Below are 20617 nucleotides of genomic sequence, written 5' to 3'. Positions count from 1 at the left end.
AGTCAAAAATAATCACGGCTGACTTCGAGGTTAAGGTTTAAGACACTTCAGCTGCTACAAAAAGAAGCTGAAGTATTTGTTTCAGTTTGATGTTGTGTGTCTTTGTGTTACAGGCTCGGGGACACAGATTCGATTCTGCAGCCGTGTTTTAGCACAACAGCAGATCAAGTGAGCTTTAAATGTCAGTCGGCTCTCTGAGCTTCAGCTGACCCCGGCTTAAAGGTCGACTCCACTGAAATAAGTATCTTTGAACTTTAGCCTCTAACTTGAAGATTTCAAGATATTATCGAGGGACACAAACTGAATAACTGTGAGATGATGACACACGTCTGAAATGATCAAACACTCACTCGTTCTTATCATTTATTGAGAGACTTCATTGTTCCAAACAGCTGTTATTTCACATAATAAAAGAATCGCGTTTGGTTGCAAAGAGGCTGTTTTTGGTCTTTTGCACATCTGGAATGTGTCTTTGATTTAAGGCACAACTGGAGGTAAACTGAGGAGCAAAGGTCTCAGACTGAAGTGCATTTGTGTGTTTTGGCACATTTTTGGTCTTTGGTAGCTTTTGTTTGGCAGTATGTGAACTTATGAAGCACCGCTTAAAAATGGGAGCGCTAACGTGGCATGAAAACACCGTGCCTCCAAATCTCTTCACATTTTTGGTCTTTAAAACCCATTTTTACATAAAAACCATCATTACAGAGGCGGTAACGTGCATCCCAACAGGAGGACCGCTGTGTGAGTCCCGTGCGGTCTCACTTCTTGGCGTGTTTCTGGCAGATGGCGATGTACTCCAGCACGTCCTCGCTGGAGCCCATAGCCACAGGAGCTCTTTGGTGGATGCTCTCAGGCTGGATGTCCAGGATGTTCTCGAAGCCCGTGGAGGCCATGCCGCCTGCCTGCTCCATGATGAAGGCCATGGGGTTGCATTCGTACAGCAGGCGCAGCTTTGAGCGAGAGGGGAGGGAAGGTGTAAGTGCTCATGAGAAAGTCTGGAAAACTCACAGGCTCGTTCAGCATTTTAGTGCTTGAAGGAAAAAAATTGAGAAGTCACAAATGAACACTGGACCAGGATTTTCTAGAAGAGATCATTCCTCCTGTTCATGTAAAGATCTTCTTTTTGTGCTTTAAATGTAATCGACAGTCTGCTACAATAGTTCATAAACAGGCCTTTTGGTGTAATTTCATATATATATCACATTTAAACTGTCAGATGTGTTTTTTGGTTTTAGGCACCGTTACAGAGGAGCTGCTGAATCCTCCTGAATGACCAAAGTTTACAAAATGGTTTTTCTCCAGTATGAGTCAAACTATCGGCCAGCTCAGGTCAGGGGGGCGTTTTCCTGCAGACCTCTGGCTGTACCGGCTTCACTTTTCAGAACCAGGAACCAGAATGTCAAAGTGAGCAAGCTGATTTCATCAGCCATAAATAATACCTGCCAGTTAGTGCAAAGTAACAGACTGAAATGCTCATTTAAACCAACGTAACCGAAGCACAAACTACTGGAAATCAATTCTATTCAGTTTTATTTATACAGCGCCAAATTCAACAGTTGCCTCAAGGTGCTTTATATTGTAAAGTCGACCCTACAATAATACATACAGAGAAAAACCCAACAATCATATGATTGTTAAGTGCTATGAACAAGCACTTAGGCGACAGTGGGAAGGAAAAACTCCCTTTTAACAGGAAGAAACCTCCAGCAGAACCAGGCTCAGGGAGGGGCGGGGCCATCTGCTGTGATTGGTTGGTGTGAGAGAAGGAAGACAGGATAAAGACATGCTGTGGAATGATCTGTAACTCACAGCAGGTCAAAGTTTCTGTCAGATAATTCAAATAGAAATGCTCCAAAAAGCACCGACAGCACCAACACTTCAAATCTGTGAAGGCGGACAGCAAACCCGTCGCTCAGCTAACTGGACTTTAAACTTTACCAGAGTGGGTGAGTTTAAAAACCTATATTCTACCTGCAGCTGAGTGACAAACTATCGACCCCAAACCATCTATGTACCTGCACAAAAACACTGTAGACATTAGTTCTGCTTGTAATCATTTGTAATCATCTGTGGGAACTGAGCTGATTTTGATCCCAGCCTTGAGGGGCCAATCGAGGAACTCAAGTTTTGACACGTTTTCCAAGTTTTTTTTAAGGTGCTACAGCATTGATGTCACGGACGCCTACACTGCATCCATCTTTTACATACAGCTGCAGGACCTTACCTTTCCCTTGGGGCTTTTCGTATTTCCTGGGTATAAAAAGATCCCTCCATACATCAGCGTTCTGTGCACATCTGCCACCATAGAGCCAATGTAGCGGGAGCCATAGGGCTCACTGCCGTCCTACAGGGGCGTCAAAAACAACATCTGCTTAGTGACGAGGTCTACGGTAAAAATACATCAGTGTGCACTATTAGTATTTAGTGTTTATTGTATATCCAGCATGTTTGTGGATACTGCTGGAATGTATAAATTTCCCCCTGGAGACAAACATGTCTGGACACCTGCGTTACCTGAGGGAACTTCTTGTTCTGCAGGTACTCTGTGACAGCAGGGTCAAAGTACTTTGCATAACCTTCATTCAAGCTGTAAATCTTCCCTCGTTTCTTCATCTTCACATCCCGCTCGACCAGTATGAACTCCCCGATCGCCTAAAGAGCAAAAAGCAGTAACAACAAAAACATGTTTGTAGATAAAATCAGTTTGCAGCTTTTCTATGTGGAACACGCGAAACCTTCAAAAGAGCGCTAACCGGGTCGAGCATGAAGCAGTTGACTCCCTGGCCGGTGGAGAGCACTACCATGGTGGCGCTGCCGTAGAGGGCGTAGCCCGCTGCCACGAGGTTCCTGCCGGGCAGCAGAGCATCCTTCTCACAGGGCTCATCATCTGTGGTCTGAGGGAAACGGCATCAGTCGTGTCATTATTGATTCTGTTGCCTGATTCGACATCAGTGGAGCGTTTGCATTAAAATCAGTTTAGTCCCTGCTTTAAACATCTACAAGTGATGCAGCTGTAAAATCCAATACAAACAGTTTGCCAACACTTTAAGTTTTTAAATCAAGAACAAACCAGTTTCATCATAAGCTCTTAACCCTGTGCTAGTACCTTTTTGTAAATGGCAAAGATGGTGCCAATGGAGACGAGACAGTCGATGTTGGAGGAGCCGTCCAAAGGATCAAAGCACACAATGTATTTCCCCTGAAGAAGCAGAAAAACATGCAGTGAATATGTGACGTGTTATATACAAGAGAGTTACTTCTACAAAGAGGCGTCTCAACAGCTGCCTTGAAACGCCTCCGGGCAGCGAATCTGAGGCCTTATCTAATTGATGATCACCGAATCTGACTGTATCTATGCAACTGTCAGATGTCATAGAAAATAGTTGGTTTCTGAGTTTGCTCCAAAGGTTTTACAAAGCAGATTTCCCCTGGACGTTACACTCGGATGATGTGGAATTCACTGTTAAAGGAACTTTTAAAAAGGTCAACTTAGAAATATCTGAATGATCCGTCTCAGTTTTCAGAAAACGTCCCACACAAATAAGATCAGGTTTTTCAGGCTCGGTGGGTTCTTAGAGGAACCTGGAGCGTTAAACCCGGTTAGGCTCAAAGTCTCAAATATCTCACCTGGTCTCACACTTACCCTCCTGTCTGGCTCCACTATGATGGCTTTGTCATTCTCTTCAGACACCAGCACGCAGGAGCTGAACGATGACTTGAGCATGTTGATGACCAGATCGTTGGACAGGATGTCCAGCTTCTTCACCTGATCGCCCGTCACATTGGTGCTGCCGGCGATGCCGTAACTGAAAAAAGCAAAAACAAGTGAGCGTGAAAAGTTCACACACACACACACACACACACACACACACACACACACACACACACACACACACACACACACACACCAGGTAGTAACAAAGCAGTAAGCCTGCCTGAGTGAAACTGCTGGGACTACTTGCGGCTGCTCTGGATACTGAACAAAGACGTCTTTGTGTGGAATTAAATGACAGAGACTTCCTTGTTTCCATCAGACTGGATAAATAAGAGTAACAAGCGTGACGCTGCACTTCTGAAACACTCGTTACTCCTCTGAGACGCAGTTCTGCAGGAACAACATGCAACATGTTCTCTTACTTCACATAAACCAGCGGAGATGGAGAAATAAAGACAAATGCAGAAGTGAGCAGGAGCTGGCCCGTTCCCCGACTGGTTCGGGGTTAAAAAAAAAAACAAGTACCGCAGTAATAACCACCTGTGGACCGAAGCATGTCTCATAAAATGGGCGTGTCTGTTCCAGGTATGCGCTTTCTGATTGGCGCAGAGACCCTGGAGCCCTGCGTGCCGCTGAGGGCTTTACACAGCGCTGCATTCAAGTACGGAACAGTGCTGGCAGGGCCGTAACGGCTACTTCCAAACCCAACGGCGTGTGTAACGTGGCTCACTCACAGGTGGGCGATCCCAGCTTTGCGCACAGCGCTGGAGATGGCCTTCACCGCCGTGCACAGCGAGTTGAGCAGCGTGGTCAGCTCCCCCGTGCCTTTGGCCTTCCTGCCCTGCTCCATGACGAAGCGGGTCATGGTGACCACGTTGGTGTCGAAGGTGCTGCTGTCGGACATAGTGCCGGTGAGTCGCTGGAACTGCGGGTTTGAGGAAACTCTGCAGGATTTAAATGCGGCAGCAACGCGGAACTGCGCGTGGACAGCCGTGGGGGGAGTGTATGTAGCGGAGAGGTGTGGCCCCGCTGTGCACACTGAGCGCTGCAGCGATGACACGATAGTGTTACAAACACAAGGATGTGAGCAGAACAAAGAGAGCTGCACAAGCCCGAGTCCAGACTTTTGTTCCCTGAGAGCGACAGCCCGACACAGATACGAGGAGTGCGGACACGCATTGTTTCTGCGCACGATAGTCAGCGTTTACATTCCTCTTGCGCACACGAACTTTTCAGCGCGTTGCCCTGGATTTTCTCTTTGGAAAGATTAGTGGCTCCAGAGACGCTCGCATGCTCATTTCATACCTCATTTCATAACTTGTGCAAATCAGCTGGAGTCATAAAACCATCAGGTCGAACAGAAGCGTGGGAGTGAGGATCTGAACTCCTGAAACTCCAGCATGCAGAAAACACCGAGTCAAATGAAAATGCTTCATGCAAACATGAAACTGTACAACATGCTGTAAGTCAGGGCGAAGAGGCTAAAACAAGCCAGTGCAGAGACAGTAGTGCTCATGTCCAGTATGTGGTATGATGAGCTTCCAGTTAGAACAGTTTTAACGTCTGCAGTGTTTTAACGCTGAGGTTGAAAGATTTTTCTAAAAGTCACTCCAATGCTGTCATGTCCTTATTGTAAGAAAGTCTCACCTTCCTCTTGAACACTTCAGTGCGATTGTGACACTTGAAGATGCTGCAATGGAGCTGAAAACCGTTTTTACCACATACCGCTGAAGCAAGCTGTCCATCATGTGTTTCAATAAAACCGATGAAGAAAGGCAAAATGTGACGAAGCTGCACATTCAATAAAATCCAACATGTGCGCCCGTTTGCACGCACACACGGAAACACAAGGATGTTTGTGTAGTTTAGAAGAGACCGAATCAAAACCATGGAGGAAATCTGATCTTCCACAAAACAGTTTCCCAGAGTACTAACATGTATCTGGGGTCACGCTGTCAGAAGATAAAGATATGGGAACAGCTCAAACATACCTGTATGTTGAATCGTTGCTTCACAGAGAAACACTGGTGACATTTCAGACCCATAAATCTGCTTTTCAGTTCAGTGCAGTGGAATAAACTCACCGAATCTCAACACAAATATAACTCATAATAATTGATTTTCACTCAGGGCAGACTGTGTATGCTTTACCTGACTTAAGTGTAATGAAAAGAGTCCGATGAAGCACTCTGTCTTATAACCTTTCAGCCTTTAATCTCACGTGGCTCTGTAACATACAGTAAACTTCACTGCTGACGAGCTCTGTGACCTCAAAGTACTTCAAGCAAAAATGATCTCTGTAAGCTTAAAACTGGAAACAAACACTAGGAGCTCATCACCATCTCCAGGCTTTATCTAACTGAGCTGTTTACTTGGTGATGAGACAAAACACTGACAGTTCAGGAACAGCAAACACACTTTTATAAAAATCTACTATGACTGACTGTTTAATAGTCCTTAAGCTCTCCGAGCCAGTCGGCTGTTATCAAAGATGACCGGGATTATATCTATATCCCACATATTCAATAGATTAGTGAGCATGAACTCACTTCAGAGATGTTCTCCTGCCTGCAGCTGCGTCCAGCATCCAACCGGTAGCATCAGCAGCACATTAAACCATATGTTAACTTTCTTGGGCTTCCATATGAAGGCTGTGATTGACAGATAAAGGTTTTGTAGTCGAAGAGTGAGAAAAAAAACACAACAAAACATGGCTTTACTAATAAAAAAAATAAATAAAAGGAGAGTCCCATGAAGGCCAGATGTCCCAGTTCTGCACTAGCACTTAAACGCAGCTTACATTTGTGGGTCGGGTAGCGTGAAAAGTGCCCCCCCCCCCCCACACACACACACACACGCACACACTTGCACATGTGACGTCATATGTGCGGGTTTTTTTTTTTTAAACAATCTGTGATAGTGTTAGACGTTTGTCCTGCAGCACAGGAAGCGTTTAAAGGTGAAAACGATCCGATTTATATACATTAAATTAACATTTGACGCGTAATTATCAGCATTTATTCAAATTTTGATACTTACCATTTGAGAAATAGTTTTAGGTGAGACCAAATTGCTCTGTGTGTAGACACACGTCCGTGTACTCACTCATTTGTAAACTGTGGTTTGTGCTATTGTAGGAACTGTTTTGCGCACAAAGATGTGCCAACAGTAGCCGTTCAAATAGTAGATCTATATCAGGTCTAATTACATTTGTTTTCTCTAATGAAAACAAAATAAAGACGTTGGCTTTAAATGTGCAATGAAGGTAAACAGTCAGCTGTCAGTGCTGCGTGTTTATTCCACAGACCACATTAGATTCAGGGAGTTTGGCTTCTCTTTGCTGTTTTTTTTTTTTTTTTTTTTTTTCCGCCTGTCCCATTTGGTTCTTTAGCCATCAGAATTGTTGTCTGAAGACCAACAAGGATACCCAATGGATTTACTTTGCCAAATGGATCATCGTGGCATTGCCGTATTGGTCCATTTGGTCGATCTTTGTTTTTATTATTTATTATATTTTATTTTCAGATGTTACAGACGGGACAGACATGAGTGAGAGATAGGAAAGGGAGAAAGAAAGAGGAAGGAAAGGAAAAACAGAAGGGGAGAGGGACAGTGAGAAAGGGGGGGAGAAAAAAAATAAAAATCTCCTGGATCACCTGTTGAGAGAAGAATAGAAAACAAGCAGAAAAAACAAAAAAAAAAACAAAGCAACATACTAAACACAACACCATCGCATTAATCTAGCTAAGTGTAAACAGCAGTAAATACTAAATATTCAATGTTGTTGTGCAGCACGCAGGACAGATGTGCTTCGAAGTAGCAGCCAAGAAAGGTGTAATTTGGGTCTACGAGCAGTGAACACCCGTGTGCATACCTGTGTGGATCAGCGCGCTTGTATTCCAAAGGTTTCTCCATGTAACGATCTGCTAGGGAGTGTGGGGGGGCCACAGCCCCGTCCTCCAGGGTGTGAAGCAGGTATGGAGGAGATCAAAACTCCAGACATCCAGAGGCCCCCAGAACACAAGAGACCAAGGAAGACCAACAGAGGGGCAGTCGCGCCACTGTCCCAGTAAGAGCTGAGGAGAGCCCCAGATGAGGGTTCACTCAGCAGCCGTGGAGCAGAAGCCAGGGGGAGTTGCAGTGACGCGCCCGTGAGCTCCGCCAGCAGCCAGCTGCGCCTGAGTGACCGAGCCCCAGGCCGAGAGGTCGGGGGCACCCCACCTCCAAAGGGGCCCGAGCGAGCCCCAGGCTCCAGGCCCCGATAAGCGGCCGCCAAGGAGTGAGCCGGTGTGTACCTGGACACCCACCCCCAGACACAAAGAACCACCAACGCACCGACACCTGAGGGAGTCCGCCACCGGCAGGGGAAGTGGTGGTGGGGGGAGATAGGCCTCCAAACCTTGGAGGGCCTGAGGTGTCCCCAGAGAGGTGGCGTCTGATACCCAACCTGACATATAGACACAGACATACAGGCACACACAGACACAAACATCCATTCCCACCCTCATGCTCTCATATGCACTCACTCCACACTCAACCAACGTGGAGACAGACATAAAGAGACGCTGTACACACGATCACACTCCCCAAGCGTACTCTAAGCCCCGGGTCTAGGTACCCTTGCCCCTGGAGGGGGGGACTGCACCCAGACCCAGGTGGTGTTACCCTTTTCCCTGCGGTGGGGGGAGGCAGATCGCCCCGACTCCGCAGCAGCAGGGAGGCCCCACACTCCAGACCGCAGTCGGACGGCCAACTCCACCTCCTAGCCCCCCTGCTCCAGCAGGTCGCAGAGAATGGGGGTGGGAGAAGACTCCAAACCTCCCTCCACCCGCTCATTGTAATGTTGATGCATGTGTGTTCTAAGGTGCAATTAAAACCCAGGAGGGCATGGAGCTACCTGCCAGAGAGCAGCAGGTAAGCGCATGGTCCCTCCTGCTAGCCCTCAATGTCTAAGTGTATTTAAAATTGAGAGGTGGGCAACGATGCCAGGGGTGGGGTGTACACCCTGATGGTACTTTGGACTCCGTGATTGTGCCCACCCCCAAGATCCTATATGTATGTGTAATGAGAGTGTGAGTAATGTGAATGTCTAAGTTGTGGGATAAAATTGAGGCAGAGGCAGCCAGAAGGGGGGGGGGGGGGGGGGGGGTAGCCTCCTCTGCACCCTGGTGACATACCCCCACTCCAAGGCCCTGCATGTGTGGGTGGTTGTGGTGGAGCGGGAAGAGGGAGGCAGCTGGAGATCTCTTTGCTGTTAACGCCACTGGTCACCAGATGGCGCTGTCGGGCAAACGCAGCCTCCGGCGGGACGCTGACTCTGTCCAAAGCAGTGAGGATGCGTTTCTGAAACTTGTTGTCATCATGTATCTTTGAAATAATGATCATTTTTATGTACATGTAGGTATTCGTGTGTCTGCGTTAAATATTTAGGTTCATTTAAAAGTGTAAGTATTTTAAAGACCGTAAAAAATGAGCCCCGATAAGATTATCTGACACAGAACAATTAAGAACACTTGATATTAATGCGCCAACTGAAACCGCTTCCATCTATCGTCCCGAGCTCTATATTGTATCGCGGAAGAGAAACATCTTCGTTAGTTATAGTAAGTTAAAACTACAAAACTTTAACTTTGTAACGTACATGTCTTTTTCTCCCCGGTGTGGTCACAGTTTTACGACACAACGTGTAGACACTGGTTAGCAAACGACGTGCTAACTGCATTAACCTACACGTTTACCTGAGTTTTAAGGTGAGTCCGGAGCGCGCTGTTTGCTCTTCGTGACTCAGCTAGTGTAAGTAGGCCGAGCCCTGTGCGCAGGTAAAGCAACACCTGTGCCTCTAACTGACCTTCACATCAGCTCAGACTGGGCTCCTGGGAGGGCACCGACTGCGCATGACCGCGGGTTAACTTGGAGCCCAGGCACGAGCGGACAAGTACAAAGAGGCTGCTGCTGCTGGCGCAGAGGGGACGTACCGTGTGCGGCGGGCACAGACTGGAGCTTTGCACACTTTTGCGCAAAGTTAACGCATTACCCAGCTTTTACCCTCCGAGACTCCGACCCCGAGCACAGAAAGGAGTCCGAGGAAAGGAGCTGCACCTCCAAAGGAGCCCGGGAAGCGTTAGCGTGGGGTAAGTTAAGGTCGCTTTTGCTAAGACAAAGTGTGTTTTAAAGTGCTTCAGTTGTCCCAGGTGTCTCTGTGGGCGCGTGTAAGCGTGCACGAGCCCTCTGCTTAATTAATTACGTAAGTTGAGCGTGTCTTCAGTGCGTGTTGTCGGCCAGGTGGTCCTGCAGCGAGCAGACGAGACAATCCCATGAAGCGCTGCTGGTTAAGCTGGATTATATTTAAAGTCAGCTGGTGTTTGGGAGTCCTTCAGGTAATCTGGCGCTGTTTTTTTCCACTTCCGTCTGCGCTGCGCAGGTGTTATGAGGCTGAACTTTGAGCTCCAAGAGCGGGGAATCGGAGGCGAGGGACGGCGGAGGTTTTCAGGGGGATTCGCCCCTCGAGACCAGTTTCATTAAACTCAAGATTAAATCCACAGTGAGCCGCCTTCGCTCGGATTCAGAGTAAGTCAGGTGTCACCACAGGCTCGCGGACACCTTTAGCTCAAGCGCGAGAACGCAGAAATGTCTTTCGTGGCACTGTTTCCACAGCCGCGTCCTCGTAGCGCAGTGCGTGATGAGCTCTTAACAAAAGAGTCTCCGTGGAGCTCTAAAGGTCACTCAGCAACCCCGAAATGCTGCCAAATGAAACTAGTGTTGGACACGTTTCCTTCTTTGCTACCTGTTTTCATGCGGGGGGGGCTCAGACCTGGATGGTAGTCCCCATTGTGCTGGTGAAGAGCTGGGGTCAAACAGAGGGCTCCTCATCCTCTCCTGGCTCACAGGCCTTTCCACTCTTCAGTACAGATGAAGCACTGGGGAATTGATATGTGAAGAGGAGGACTAATGGCCTTGTGAAGCTTCCACTGTGGGGTTGTTGCATATCTTAAGATCCACTTGTCTACACTTGGATAATAAGTGCAGATTTCATCCAGGATGCCACACAAAGCATTCCTTCAGGGCCCGAATGCCTCGCATTTTGTGGCTTTGCAGAAAGCATCGCACTTTCTGCAAAGTCACTTCTCAAAGCTGCTGCTTTGCTGTTTGTAGCACTGATTAACAGCTTTAATGGGGTTTGAGGGTTAGCGAGTCATTCACTAACCTTAAGGTGGTTAAAGGGTCATCTCGGTGTCTCTAACAGCTCAGGCGTTCTTTACTTCACTGCAGGGAGCTTGTTTCATATTTTCATAAGAATAAACTGAAGATGAGAGAAAAATGATATTTCTGGAAGCTTATTGATTTCTAATGCTCTCCTCCTCGGTATCGTGGACATACGGTGGAGGTCTGTGAAATGACGCCTGACTGAGACGACCCTCACATCCGCAGGATCAAAGCCGGGTCTCATCTGCTCAGACGTGTGGCCTCCCCCGCCTCCGATTACGACTCCCACCCCTCCTGTTTGTTTAGAGGAAATGACTTCCACTCCACAGCTCTGTGCGAGCAGCTTGCACGTCACGACTGGCCTCGCTTCTCTTGTGGGTGTTCAGTTTTTTTGTGGAGTCCTTGCCGTGGTGTTTTCTCTGTAATTTTATCTCGAGGGGGTTGCTGAGTTATAATTTTAGTTTTGGTTGAACATCTGTGCATACTTGTCTTGTTTGTGCTTCTCTTGCATGTTTTTGGTTCTAAAAATAAAGCTGCTCTGCCTGGGTTCACTTGAAAATGTTAGTTTTTGCGTGCGTGCACGTGAAGCTTCACTGCTGGGTAACCCCGAAGAAACCACTCTTACTGGCTGGACTGGAGGTGAAGGGAGTCGTCACAGCTGCTCGGCTTTAACGTGTGGGATGAGGACCTACATGAGCCTCGGGGTCTGCCCTGTTATTACAAGATCAAATGTACTTTAGTTTGAGTGGAAGATCCACTTAAACTAAAACCATAAGAGCCCCCTCCTGCAAAAACAAGAACAGCCCAAGATGCATTTGAGAGGATATAAATGTGTTCATGGAGATCTTCGATAAGACGTTTCACAAAGGACACAACGACCACGACTGTCTGAGCCGGGGCTCAAACCGGCAACCTTCCCATTACAAGACGAGCCGCCAACTCTTGAGCCACGATCGCCCCCATTTCACACACAAGTAGCACTTATGTGTTGGCAGTTTGTGGCAACAGTTGGTAGTGCTTCTTGTAACTGGAAGGTTGCCGGTTCAAGCCCAGGCTCCGACGGTCTCATTCGTTGTGTTCTTGGGCAAGATACTTCACCCGTTGCCTACTGGTGGTGGTCAGAGGGCCCGGTGGCGCCAGTGTCCGGCAGCCTCGCCTCTGTCAGTGCGCCCCAGGGCAGCTGTGGCTACAATGTAGCTGCCATCACCAGTGTGTGTGAGACTGGGTGGATGACTGGTTGTGTAAAGTGCTGTACAAATACAGGCACCATGAAGCCTCTATAATGACTCACAGCTTTATTTAAGGACATGATGAAGGTGACACTGCTTACTCTGTAAATGAGCTTCTCTGAATCTCAACCATTCTGCAGTGAGCTATTTGTGATCTTGGCTTTTTCATTTCTAAACAGTGAAACTGTCTGGTTTCTAACTACCTTTACCAATAAACTGGGATCATTACTGGCTCAAAATTGAGTTTCTGGTTGGTGACTGACGCTGAAGAGCAGCTGGTCTGCATAGTGTTAAGGCAAAGAGTTATTATTGCCTTTAGTAAGAATAAGTCAGAGTCGGGGAGCACTGGAGATGAGGAAAAAGAGCTTCAGGTTGCTGTGAAGCTGCCGTCCTGCTGTTCTCTGGGCAGTTGTTGCAGTTATTCTGAAGCATCAGCTGGTATGAAACTGGTGCTGCACCTCCACTCACAGTGCATGAGTTTTGGATGTAAATAAAACCTTTTAAAAACACCAGTGGACCGGCTGAAATGAAAAGGCTTGCATAGCTGATTCTAAGTAAAGGCGATTTTCAGGGAGTCCTAACAGATTTCCAGCAGCTCGGAGCAGCTGCCAAGTCGGCACCACGCTGTTTGCAAATTTGCAAGGAAGTTATTACCGCGGTGATCAAAGCTCTGGCAGGACCGCACGAAATTCTTTTCAAATCAGTTCTTGTGGATTTAGCAGCTTAATGGAGTCAGAGTGGCCTGAGATGGATTGGGAGACATTTGTGTGTGTTGGCACAGATTGTAGAGGAGGCTGTGAGGTGTGTTGGACTGATACTTAAAGCAGAGGTGAGATTATTTAGTTTCTTCTACAGATGTTTGGTGTCTGGGGTATCTAGTTTTGCATGGATGACTTGCAGCTGGAGTTATTCTGCACAGCCAACATTTTGGGTGATTCAGCAGCCCGACGAGGCCGACGGTAAACATGATCCCGGTCGCTTCTACCTGCAGAGATTATGAAACAAACCAGGTGAAGTTGTTGTGACTTTGAATTTCACTGACAACTTACATAAGAACAAGCGGACACATGAGCTATCACGATGAATGTCAGCGGCCCGCCAAAGAGCCCCGGATAGTGTTTTATGTTGTTCCGCCTGCTGATGATTCATTTCTGCATGCTTCAACTTGCGAGATTCTCGTTGGGTAGAAGATTGCTGCGGCGAACATGAAGGAGTGAAGCTTTTTGCTCTCTGTGGCTGGGATTAACCCTGCCTAAACCTCGGAGTGCGTTTCACAAAGATGTTTTGTTTCCTGGTATGTTAATCCCGTTCTTTCTTTCATGTTCCCTCACAGTCGTCACATGCTCGTCGTATCACAGACGATCAATAAGGGATCATTGACCTCTGACATTATGAAATTAAGAGTTTAAATGAGACGTTTTTGTTTCTCAGCTTCGGCTCCTCACAGACTTCGTTTCTTTAAACCACCCGAGCTGTTGGGACAGCAGCAGATTTGTGACGGGGTCTTCTACTTAAATATTTGTGTTGGTGTCGGCCTCGCTCGTGTCGGCTGTGGAAAACTCGATCTTTGCAGTGCTGATGGGACCTTTTGAATCAATGTGCCGAAACGCGCTCTGCCTGACAAGACTTGCAATAAATGATTGTTTTTAATTTTCACTTTGATGGGAGGAGTGATGGTGCGTGGAACTTGAGGCTAAAGCGGGAACACCGTTGCACACCAACCCTTACAGGGGAAGGAAGTTATTCTTCCAGTGTAGAGCTGACGCCTCACACACTCATCCAGTGTGGCATTCTGGGAAATCAGTTTTCAGCTTGCTCGTTTTTAGTAAACAAGTTTTTGTTCTCGAGTCACACAACAAATATTTCCGGGCATGTATAAATGTTTATTACTCCAGGCACCTGTTTGTGGAGGTTTCAGATCAGTGCTCGTGTCGTGTAAGAATCTGTTAACCTTTTAGGATAGAAATAAATGTGACTTTGATTTCATTTGGACCTGTTGGTATTAAAACATTTGAATAAATGTATAAGGAAATCTTTGGATTATAAAATAACTGGAGGGTTTTTTGTGTGTTTTAAGAAAAATGACTAAAAACCTTTATTTTATATTAAAATAAGTATAAATAATTGGGTGGCATTTATTAATTTGTGCAGTTTTTCTCTTATCAAGGTGAAAATTTGAATATTATTGATATGATTTATATTTATTGGAGCAGAACAAATACTTGCAAATAAAAATCTCGGTAAATGGTCATAAAATCAAAATCTGAACGATGAAACCAACAGAATCATTAACATCACTAAGACTTTCATATAGAGTTGTTCACATGGTGACCATCATCTGTCCATGAAGCCATGCTGTCAGTTTTCCGAGCAGATAATTCCCAGAAAAGCTCTGAAAGTTCAGCTGTTCCTAACCTCAGCAAACTGCTCGCTGACCTGCACCGTCGTGGCTTACAGGTGTAGCACCAGCACCTGCAGCAGGTGTAGCACTGGTTCATGTGCTGGTGAAGGACTAGGGATGGGTACCGGTGTCCGGTGCCATGATGGCACCGGTTCTGACATAAACGGTAGTAACCAGACCGAAAAGCAGCGCACATTTCGGTGCTTTTTTTTCCTGACCTGTGATACACTTTAGATTCTAGCCAATCATTTTACGTTTCCGAGGATAGTAGGCGGGGCCAGGTACGTACGTTCTGTTAGAGCAGAGCTACAGATTAAAAATGTCCAAGGCGAAGCGGTCAAAAGTCTGGCTGTACTTCACAGCAAAATATGCAAACTCAGCAGCAACAAGTGCTTTAAGCTGATACTGTGATACTGTCAAAGGAGGTAACACCAAGAATCCGATGAAACACATAGCGTTTTTTTAAAAGCCCAGAAATGCGCCGTATTTGATAGCTTGCTGCGAGACCTCACACCGAGCACATCTACTGCGGGTGGGTTGCCTGTTATGCAACATCCCCCAAAAACACGAAGAGGAGAGTCCTGGCCCCTAGCCCTGCCAGTGTAGCAGAAATGATGAGGATGATGGTGGCAGCAGCCGTTCTTCTCTGCGTGAGTAGCTAATTTACGTTGAGTAGGCTAACCACGTGATTACATTAATGCATGTAAGGTGAACTAGCAAACACCATCATAGCTACATGCGGCTGTCTTCTTGTTTGATGGCAGATGCTCCCTTCACCCTGGCCAAAAAGGCTAAAATGACCAAAGAAAAAGTGGGAAACAGTTAAACATGAGAGGTTTTTGGACAAAGTTTGTGTTTTTTCCATTGTTTAAGCACTGCTTCCAGCCAAGAGTGATACCAAATATGCCCCATAGCTGCAGAAAAGGCTAACATTGTTATATTTTTACAAAAAACAGCTGAACATGAGAGATTTTTGGACAAGTTTGTGTTCTCCATTCTTTAAGCACCGGTTTGAGCACCGGCACCGTTTCAAAAGTACCGATTTGGCACCGGTATCGGATAAAACCTAAACGATACCCATCCCTATGAAGGACTGTTGCTAACTTCTCTCCTCGTATTCACAGAAGCCGTTTTCTACAGCATATTTCATAATTCTTTGAGAAAACTTCATTAAAACTGAAAGTAAGAACTATTGTATGGTGCATCAGGCGCTGGCAGCTGACTCCCTTTTGTGGTGCATGTAGATCAGAAACGAAGGCGTCCAACACACGAAACGAGCTATTAGCCCGTCTTCTTGTTCCAACCACAAAACTCTGGAGCTGCAGGCGGGGAGCAGCGGCACATTCGACTCCTCTGAACCAAACATCCTTTGCTCTGCACGTCAGGGGGAAGTGTCGCTTCTTAAAAACGTCTCACCCGCAGCCTGTCATTATCCTTTCAGAGCTGCTGATGAATGAAAGGTGAGCAGTCTCAGAGAGGAGGGAGCGAGAAATCCCACACGTTTCTTGTGCATTAAGCAGGACAAGGCAGGTGCAAAGGGGATTCAGGGCTCAGTTGATACTGTGATAATCCCTCAGCTATGCAGGCATGCACAGACTCTGCTTGTCAAGTCGAAGCATTCCACAGTCCGGGGGTCTGACGGGGCTTCACGTTAGCCAGAACCTGACCTGCTGATTAGAGATGCAGCCAGCTGTGCGCGGGACACATTCAAGCCTAGTTTACATACAAACCTTAGCATGAATTTAATACAAATGTCTTCATTCTTGGTTCATTGTTTGTTTTTTGAGGGAAATGGATGATGCCCATTTTTGTGAGCAGAGTATATACAGTAAAGCACTTTAAAAATACACCTTAGCGCTCATTATTTGAGAGTTTTTCCTTGTGCAGCTTTTTTTGCTGGCAGCTCTCGGTCTGAATCTCCCATCATCCTCTGCAGCTCAGAAAGGGCTGTTGAGTTTTGTTCCCTGTCAGGGATGCCGCTGTTTACGGCCGAGAGCCTCGGCCCAGTGGTCACCGTGCTGCTCATATTACAGCCTCCCTCACTGGCTGCTATTGTCAGGTTACTCTGTGTGTGTGTGTTCAGCGTTTGCGTGGCCGGGCTGCGATTGGCTGTGCCGTGTGAGACGGCGCCGGGTGACGTCTCTGCTGTAATCCCTCGTTTCTCTCTGGTAGCGCTGGCTGCTCTGTGCCAGCTGCAGCTCTGTGAAATGCTTTTACAGGTTTCTAACTGAGGAAGGTGAGTAAAAGGTGCAGCAGTTACCAATACAGCTGTTGTAGTATTATTGTTTTGGTTTTTTAAGTTGTGTTTAGTTTCTAAAACTTGCTGGTGCAGGTTTTAACGTTTGCATGGTGGGACCAGTGAATGTTATCAGAAGGAGATGTGGGGAACAGGAAGCTTGAGTCATGGTCGTAGTCACAGTTCGGGTGTTGGGTGTGTTGTTCATGTAAGCATCTGATCCCTGGTTTGGAAAGCCAGCTGAGCTTGTAACCTGGGTTTGAGTTCAGATTTACACTCGGATGTTGGTGCACATAAACTGCTCAGATGAACCTGGATCGTGCTCTTACACATTTCTCATGTCACATGCCATTACCATTATCTGACCAGAACGTGGATGCTGATGTGCGTGTGAACAAATTATCCAGGAGGAACGCAGTGAAGTCTGCGTGTGGAGATGCCGCCGCTGTGTGACGGTGTTACTGCAGCTGCTCGGGAGATAAACCTGCGTGAAACGCTGCTGTCGTTGCTCTGACTGCAGAGAGCACGCAATGTTAAATGCTGCTAGTACAAGTCATTCACTTTATCTGCTTGTTAGTGTGAACCGGTTCAAGGGTACAGCCGGGGTTTGCTGGGCGAGGGGGGCGGTGGTTGGTTGTGTCTACAGCTGCCACTCTGCACATTCCGACTCTCGGGGCTCTGCAGCTGTCTGAAAAGTTTTGGCATCTTTAATGAGACGCAGGCTGATGTGACTTGTTTTTCTTGGGTGCTTTCAAAACCAACCTCCTGATCGCTTGCAGAGTGATGCTGTGTTCAGTCATGTGACCTTGTGGTTTTTAGCATGTTTTTGAACTGAGAGATGCACTACACAGTTGCATTGTGGCCTCACCACAAGAAGTGGTTGTAGACGAGAGATGAGATGAATGGAGGAAGGCGGTTAAAGAAGAGCCACGAGGACTTTATTTCCTACCGCGTGTTGATTCAGGAGGACCAGAGTCACTGAAATTGTGTGATACGAGTTACAGCTGAGTCCACATTAAAGCCTGAACAGTGCTCGAGTTGTTTTTAGGGTCAATACAGAAGTAATAAATCTGATTACATCAGTAAATGAAGGGTAATCGACTTCACACATGCTTACCTGAAGGCACTGCTCAGCTGTGAGGTGTAGTCAGCTACATGTGCTGCACACTGGGCTGTATGGCTGTAGCATGCAGTGGCAAGGTTTCCCTACTACCCCATTATGTTTAGTTTAATAATTAAAAACTGCTGTACACCAGCACTGAGCTGATGGTGATTAACCAGTGCATCTGTTTATCTGTGGGCCAAAATCCTCAACGTTTAATCCTCCTGGTTTCTCTGGAAAAATCCTTCATGAGGAGAGAGCTGGTTGCCTCTCTGCCACGTCTCCGTCTTGCCTAAACTTGGCAACCTGAGGACCAAATGCAGAAAAGCATTAAAAGGGGTTCAGGTGAGAAAGTGAAAGACGCAGCCTGTACCTGCTGCAACTGTGTATGGAGGGAAACTGTAGCATTCATTTGTCTCATTTAAATGTGATGTGTAGAGCACGGCCGACAGTCTGTGGAGCTTCATGCAGTATAAGAGCAGGCAAAGATGTGGGTTACGATCCCCCACACAGACCCTGCACAGCAGCTGTCCTCTTGGCCTGTATCAGGTCACTTTATCAGATCTACTGTAATTGCAAGCTGCAGGAAAGGCAGGAAACTCTTTGTATGCTTTGCATCCTTGTGGAAGTAATCAGCCGGACATTTGGGAATTTTTTTTTTTTTTGCAGCGTCACAAATTGTGGCAGTTTGTAACACAGATGGCAGCCATTTGTGCAAACCTGCAAATCGACAGCGAAGCGCGTAAGTGCGAGGAGCACGTCCGGTACAGTGAAGTCTTTCAAGCTGTGGTAACAAATTGTCGTAGAGGTCGTTGCATCAGTTTCAGGAACTTTCCACAGGCAGGTGACGAAGCTCCGTCAATATAGAAACACCTCTCCAGCCAGACGGCTTTCATGAAAGCCGTCTGTGGTTACATGCCTCTGATTTGGTGTATAAACACCGTCCTGAAGGAGGTCGGGCGTTTCACTGTTAAACTTCAGCAGTAAACCATTTCCTGTTACGGTCAGCTGGGCTTACAGTGGAGATGGACTCCCTGCTGGCACCGTTGATCTTATCTGGGCTGGTTAATGTTCCTGTCAGCACACATGGGCACGTTTTCATACGAGGCTGCGCTTCCACACCTAAACTTTCAAGTGGGGACGAGTATCGATGATAAATTTGATAGTGATGAACTTTGAAATGGTGTTACTATAGCGACCGGTTTACAGCGTTTGGCTGTGTGTGTCCTCATCGCGGTGGTGCGGTGACGTAGGCTTGCTAATGGCCTGGCGTCCTCTCAGGTTTCAGCCTCCACAAAGTGACGGGCACATCACCATGGCGATACCAGTCCTCGTTCCCCTGTAGTGGAGAGCATTAAAGGTCCTACATACTTCAAATCCACACTGCAGCAGCTGAGAAGGATGTATGACGTGTGAAGATGGGAGTGGATGCAGGTCCATCAGAAACCTCCTACGTGATCATCTCAGATTCAGTTCTTATTAGGAATGATGTAAAATTTCAGCTCCTTTTAATTCTTTGGTTTTATAAACCATTTAGAGAAAATTAATCGTCTGTTAGGCAGGAACAGACATGCACAAGCTTTACTCATCAATCTACAGACTGCTGCACACCTGCATCCTCAGGCTCGTGTGTGTGTGTGGTGCCACAGATCGTTTAGATGGAACAAACTCACAGATGTGAATGTTCTTCATTAAGGACATGTTTGAAATCCATTGATGGGCTTGTTGTCTGAGTAAACAGAAGTAATTCTCGCTGACGTTGGATGCTGCGCGTTGTGTAATTAGTTTTATTTGTTCTAATCACACGGCTCAGACGGTAACGCTGTGGGAAAGGAAAATTACCCATCAGGACGCGGCTTTGTTGGTTTAAGGTTTTAGCAAAGCAGTAATTGGGTTATGTTGTGCATAAATCTCTGATCTTGTCGTTGTTGAAAATGGTCTCGCTCGATTAACATCGTCTTTGTTGGGAGAAGCAACCGTAAGCTCGTATTCAAAAGCTGCAGTCATGAACATCTGTCTTATCGTACTGTAAATATTGTACTTTGGTAGTCATGCACAGTAACCATTAGTCGTGGATGGGGGGGCTCGTAAGATGTCACGTGCCAGTGACCCACGCCCACAGTCAAGTGGAGCTGCTTTGCTTATTCAAAGCAGAGAGCAGGTTGTTGTTTCAGCGCGCTGGCTGATGGCAGCGCTGCTGTTGTGATGAAGGAAGCAGAGAACAGTTTTCTGTTGCTGCTCTGAAATCACTTTGTTTGTTTTTATTGTACTTTTTAATCGTTATGGACAGTTTGTGTCTTTACTGCACTTTTTAAACAGCTGGTGCGTGTTAGCAGCAGCAGCTCGAGGTTAGCACGTGAAGATCGGGCAGATCTGACTTTGTTTTGTTTTCTCCCACGTTCTGTACGATTACCTTGGTTTTGTTGTTCTTTAAACACATCCAGACCCCAGTGCAGTGCTGAGGGTCACACACAGGCCTGCTGCCCGACCCACAATACTCCTGACCATAATGGCTGTCCCTGGGAGCGGTCAGCCCTCGGGCTAGAGGATCCTCGTTGTTCTGGCTATGCATGGCCAAGCCTGAGCACCAGACACATGCCTGCAAGCTCCCCTCCCTGCACTGGCTCTACAGGCCCTGGTTTTTACTTCCATACAAGTTATCCAGAGTCCATATCATGACCCACGTTGTAGTTTGTAAATACATGCTTTTAGTCTGTGTCCTGGGAGACCC

General features: G+C 46.8%; 2 protein-coding genes across 4 annotated transcripts in view; one reads left to right on the top strand and one right to left on the bottom strand.

Moving 5' to 3' along the window:
• Positions 1-350: 350 nt before the first annotated feature.
• Positions 351-4795, bottom strand: fbp1a (fructose-1,6-bisphosphatase 1a). Its single transcript, XM_085426545.1, has 7 exons — positions 4450-4795; positions 3644-3806; positions 3107-3199; positions 2754-2894; positions 2515-2652; positions 2225-2344; positions 351-950 (listed from the first exon to the last, which is right to left on the bottom strand). The coding sequence occupies exons 1-7, from the start codon at positions 4617-4619 to the stop codon at positions 759-761; spliced, it is 1017 nt and encodes a 338-aa protein (XP_085282671.1). The 5' UTR covers positions 4620-4795; the 3' UTR covers positions 351-758.
• Positions 4796-8923: 4128 nt separating this feature from the next.
• kank1a (KN motif and ankyrin repeat domains 1a) overlaps positions 8924-20617 on the top strand; it is a 52363-nt gene continuing 40669 nt past the window's right edge. The window contains exon 1 of one of the 3 annotated variants that reach the window (XM_085426514.1): positions 8924-9846. The gene's annotated coding sequence lies outside the window, so the exon portion shown is untranslated. Of the gene's footprint in view, positions 9847-9896; positions 10093-16686; positions 16785-20617 lie in introns of those variants that run through there. The other 2 variants (XM_085426516.1, XM_085426515.1) reach the window with 2 other exon arrangements.

The sequence above is a fragment of the Rhamphochromis longiceps genome, linkage group LG12 (genome assembly GCF_057381845.1).
Source record: "Rhamphochromis longiceps isolate RC_006_pf linkage group LG12, R_longiceps_female_GT1.1, whole genome shotgun sequence".
Taxonomy (NCBI): domain Eukaryota; kingdom Metazoa; phylum Chordata; class Actinopteri; order Cichliformes; family Cichlidae; genus Rhamphochromis; species Rhamphochromis longiceps.
This window is presented reverse-complemented; position numbering and strand designations above follow the sequence as displayed.

Coding starts and splice junctions, on each gene's coding strand:
- fbp1a (XM_085426545.1), bottom strand. CDS start 4,619: ATGTCCGACAGCAGCACCTTCGACACCAACGTGGTCACCATGACCCGC. Junction 2,895..3,106: donor TCTTTGCCATTTACAAAAAG/GTACTAGCACAG, acceptor CGTTTCCCTCAG/ACCACAGATGATGAGCCCTG. Junction 2,345..2,514: donor AGAACAAGAAGTTCCCTCAG/GTAACGCAGGTG, acceptor ACGCCCCTGTAG/GACGGCAGTGAGCCCTATGG.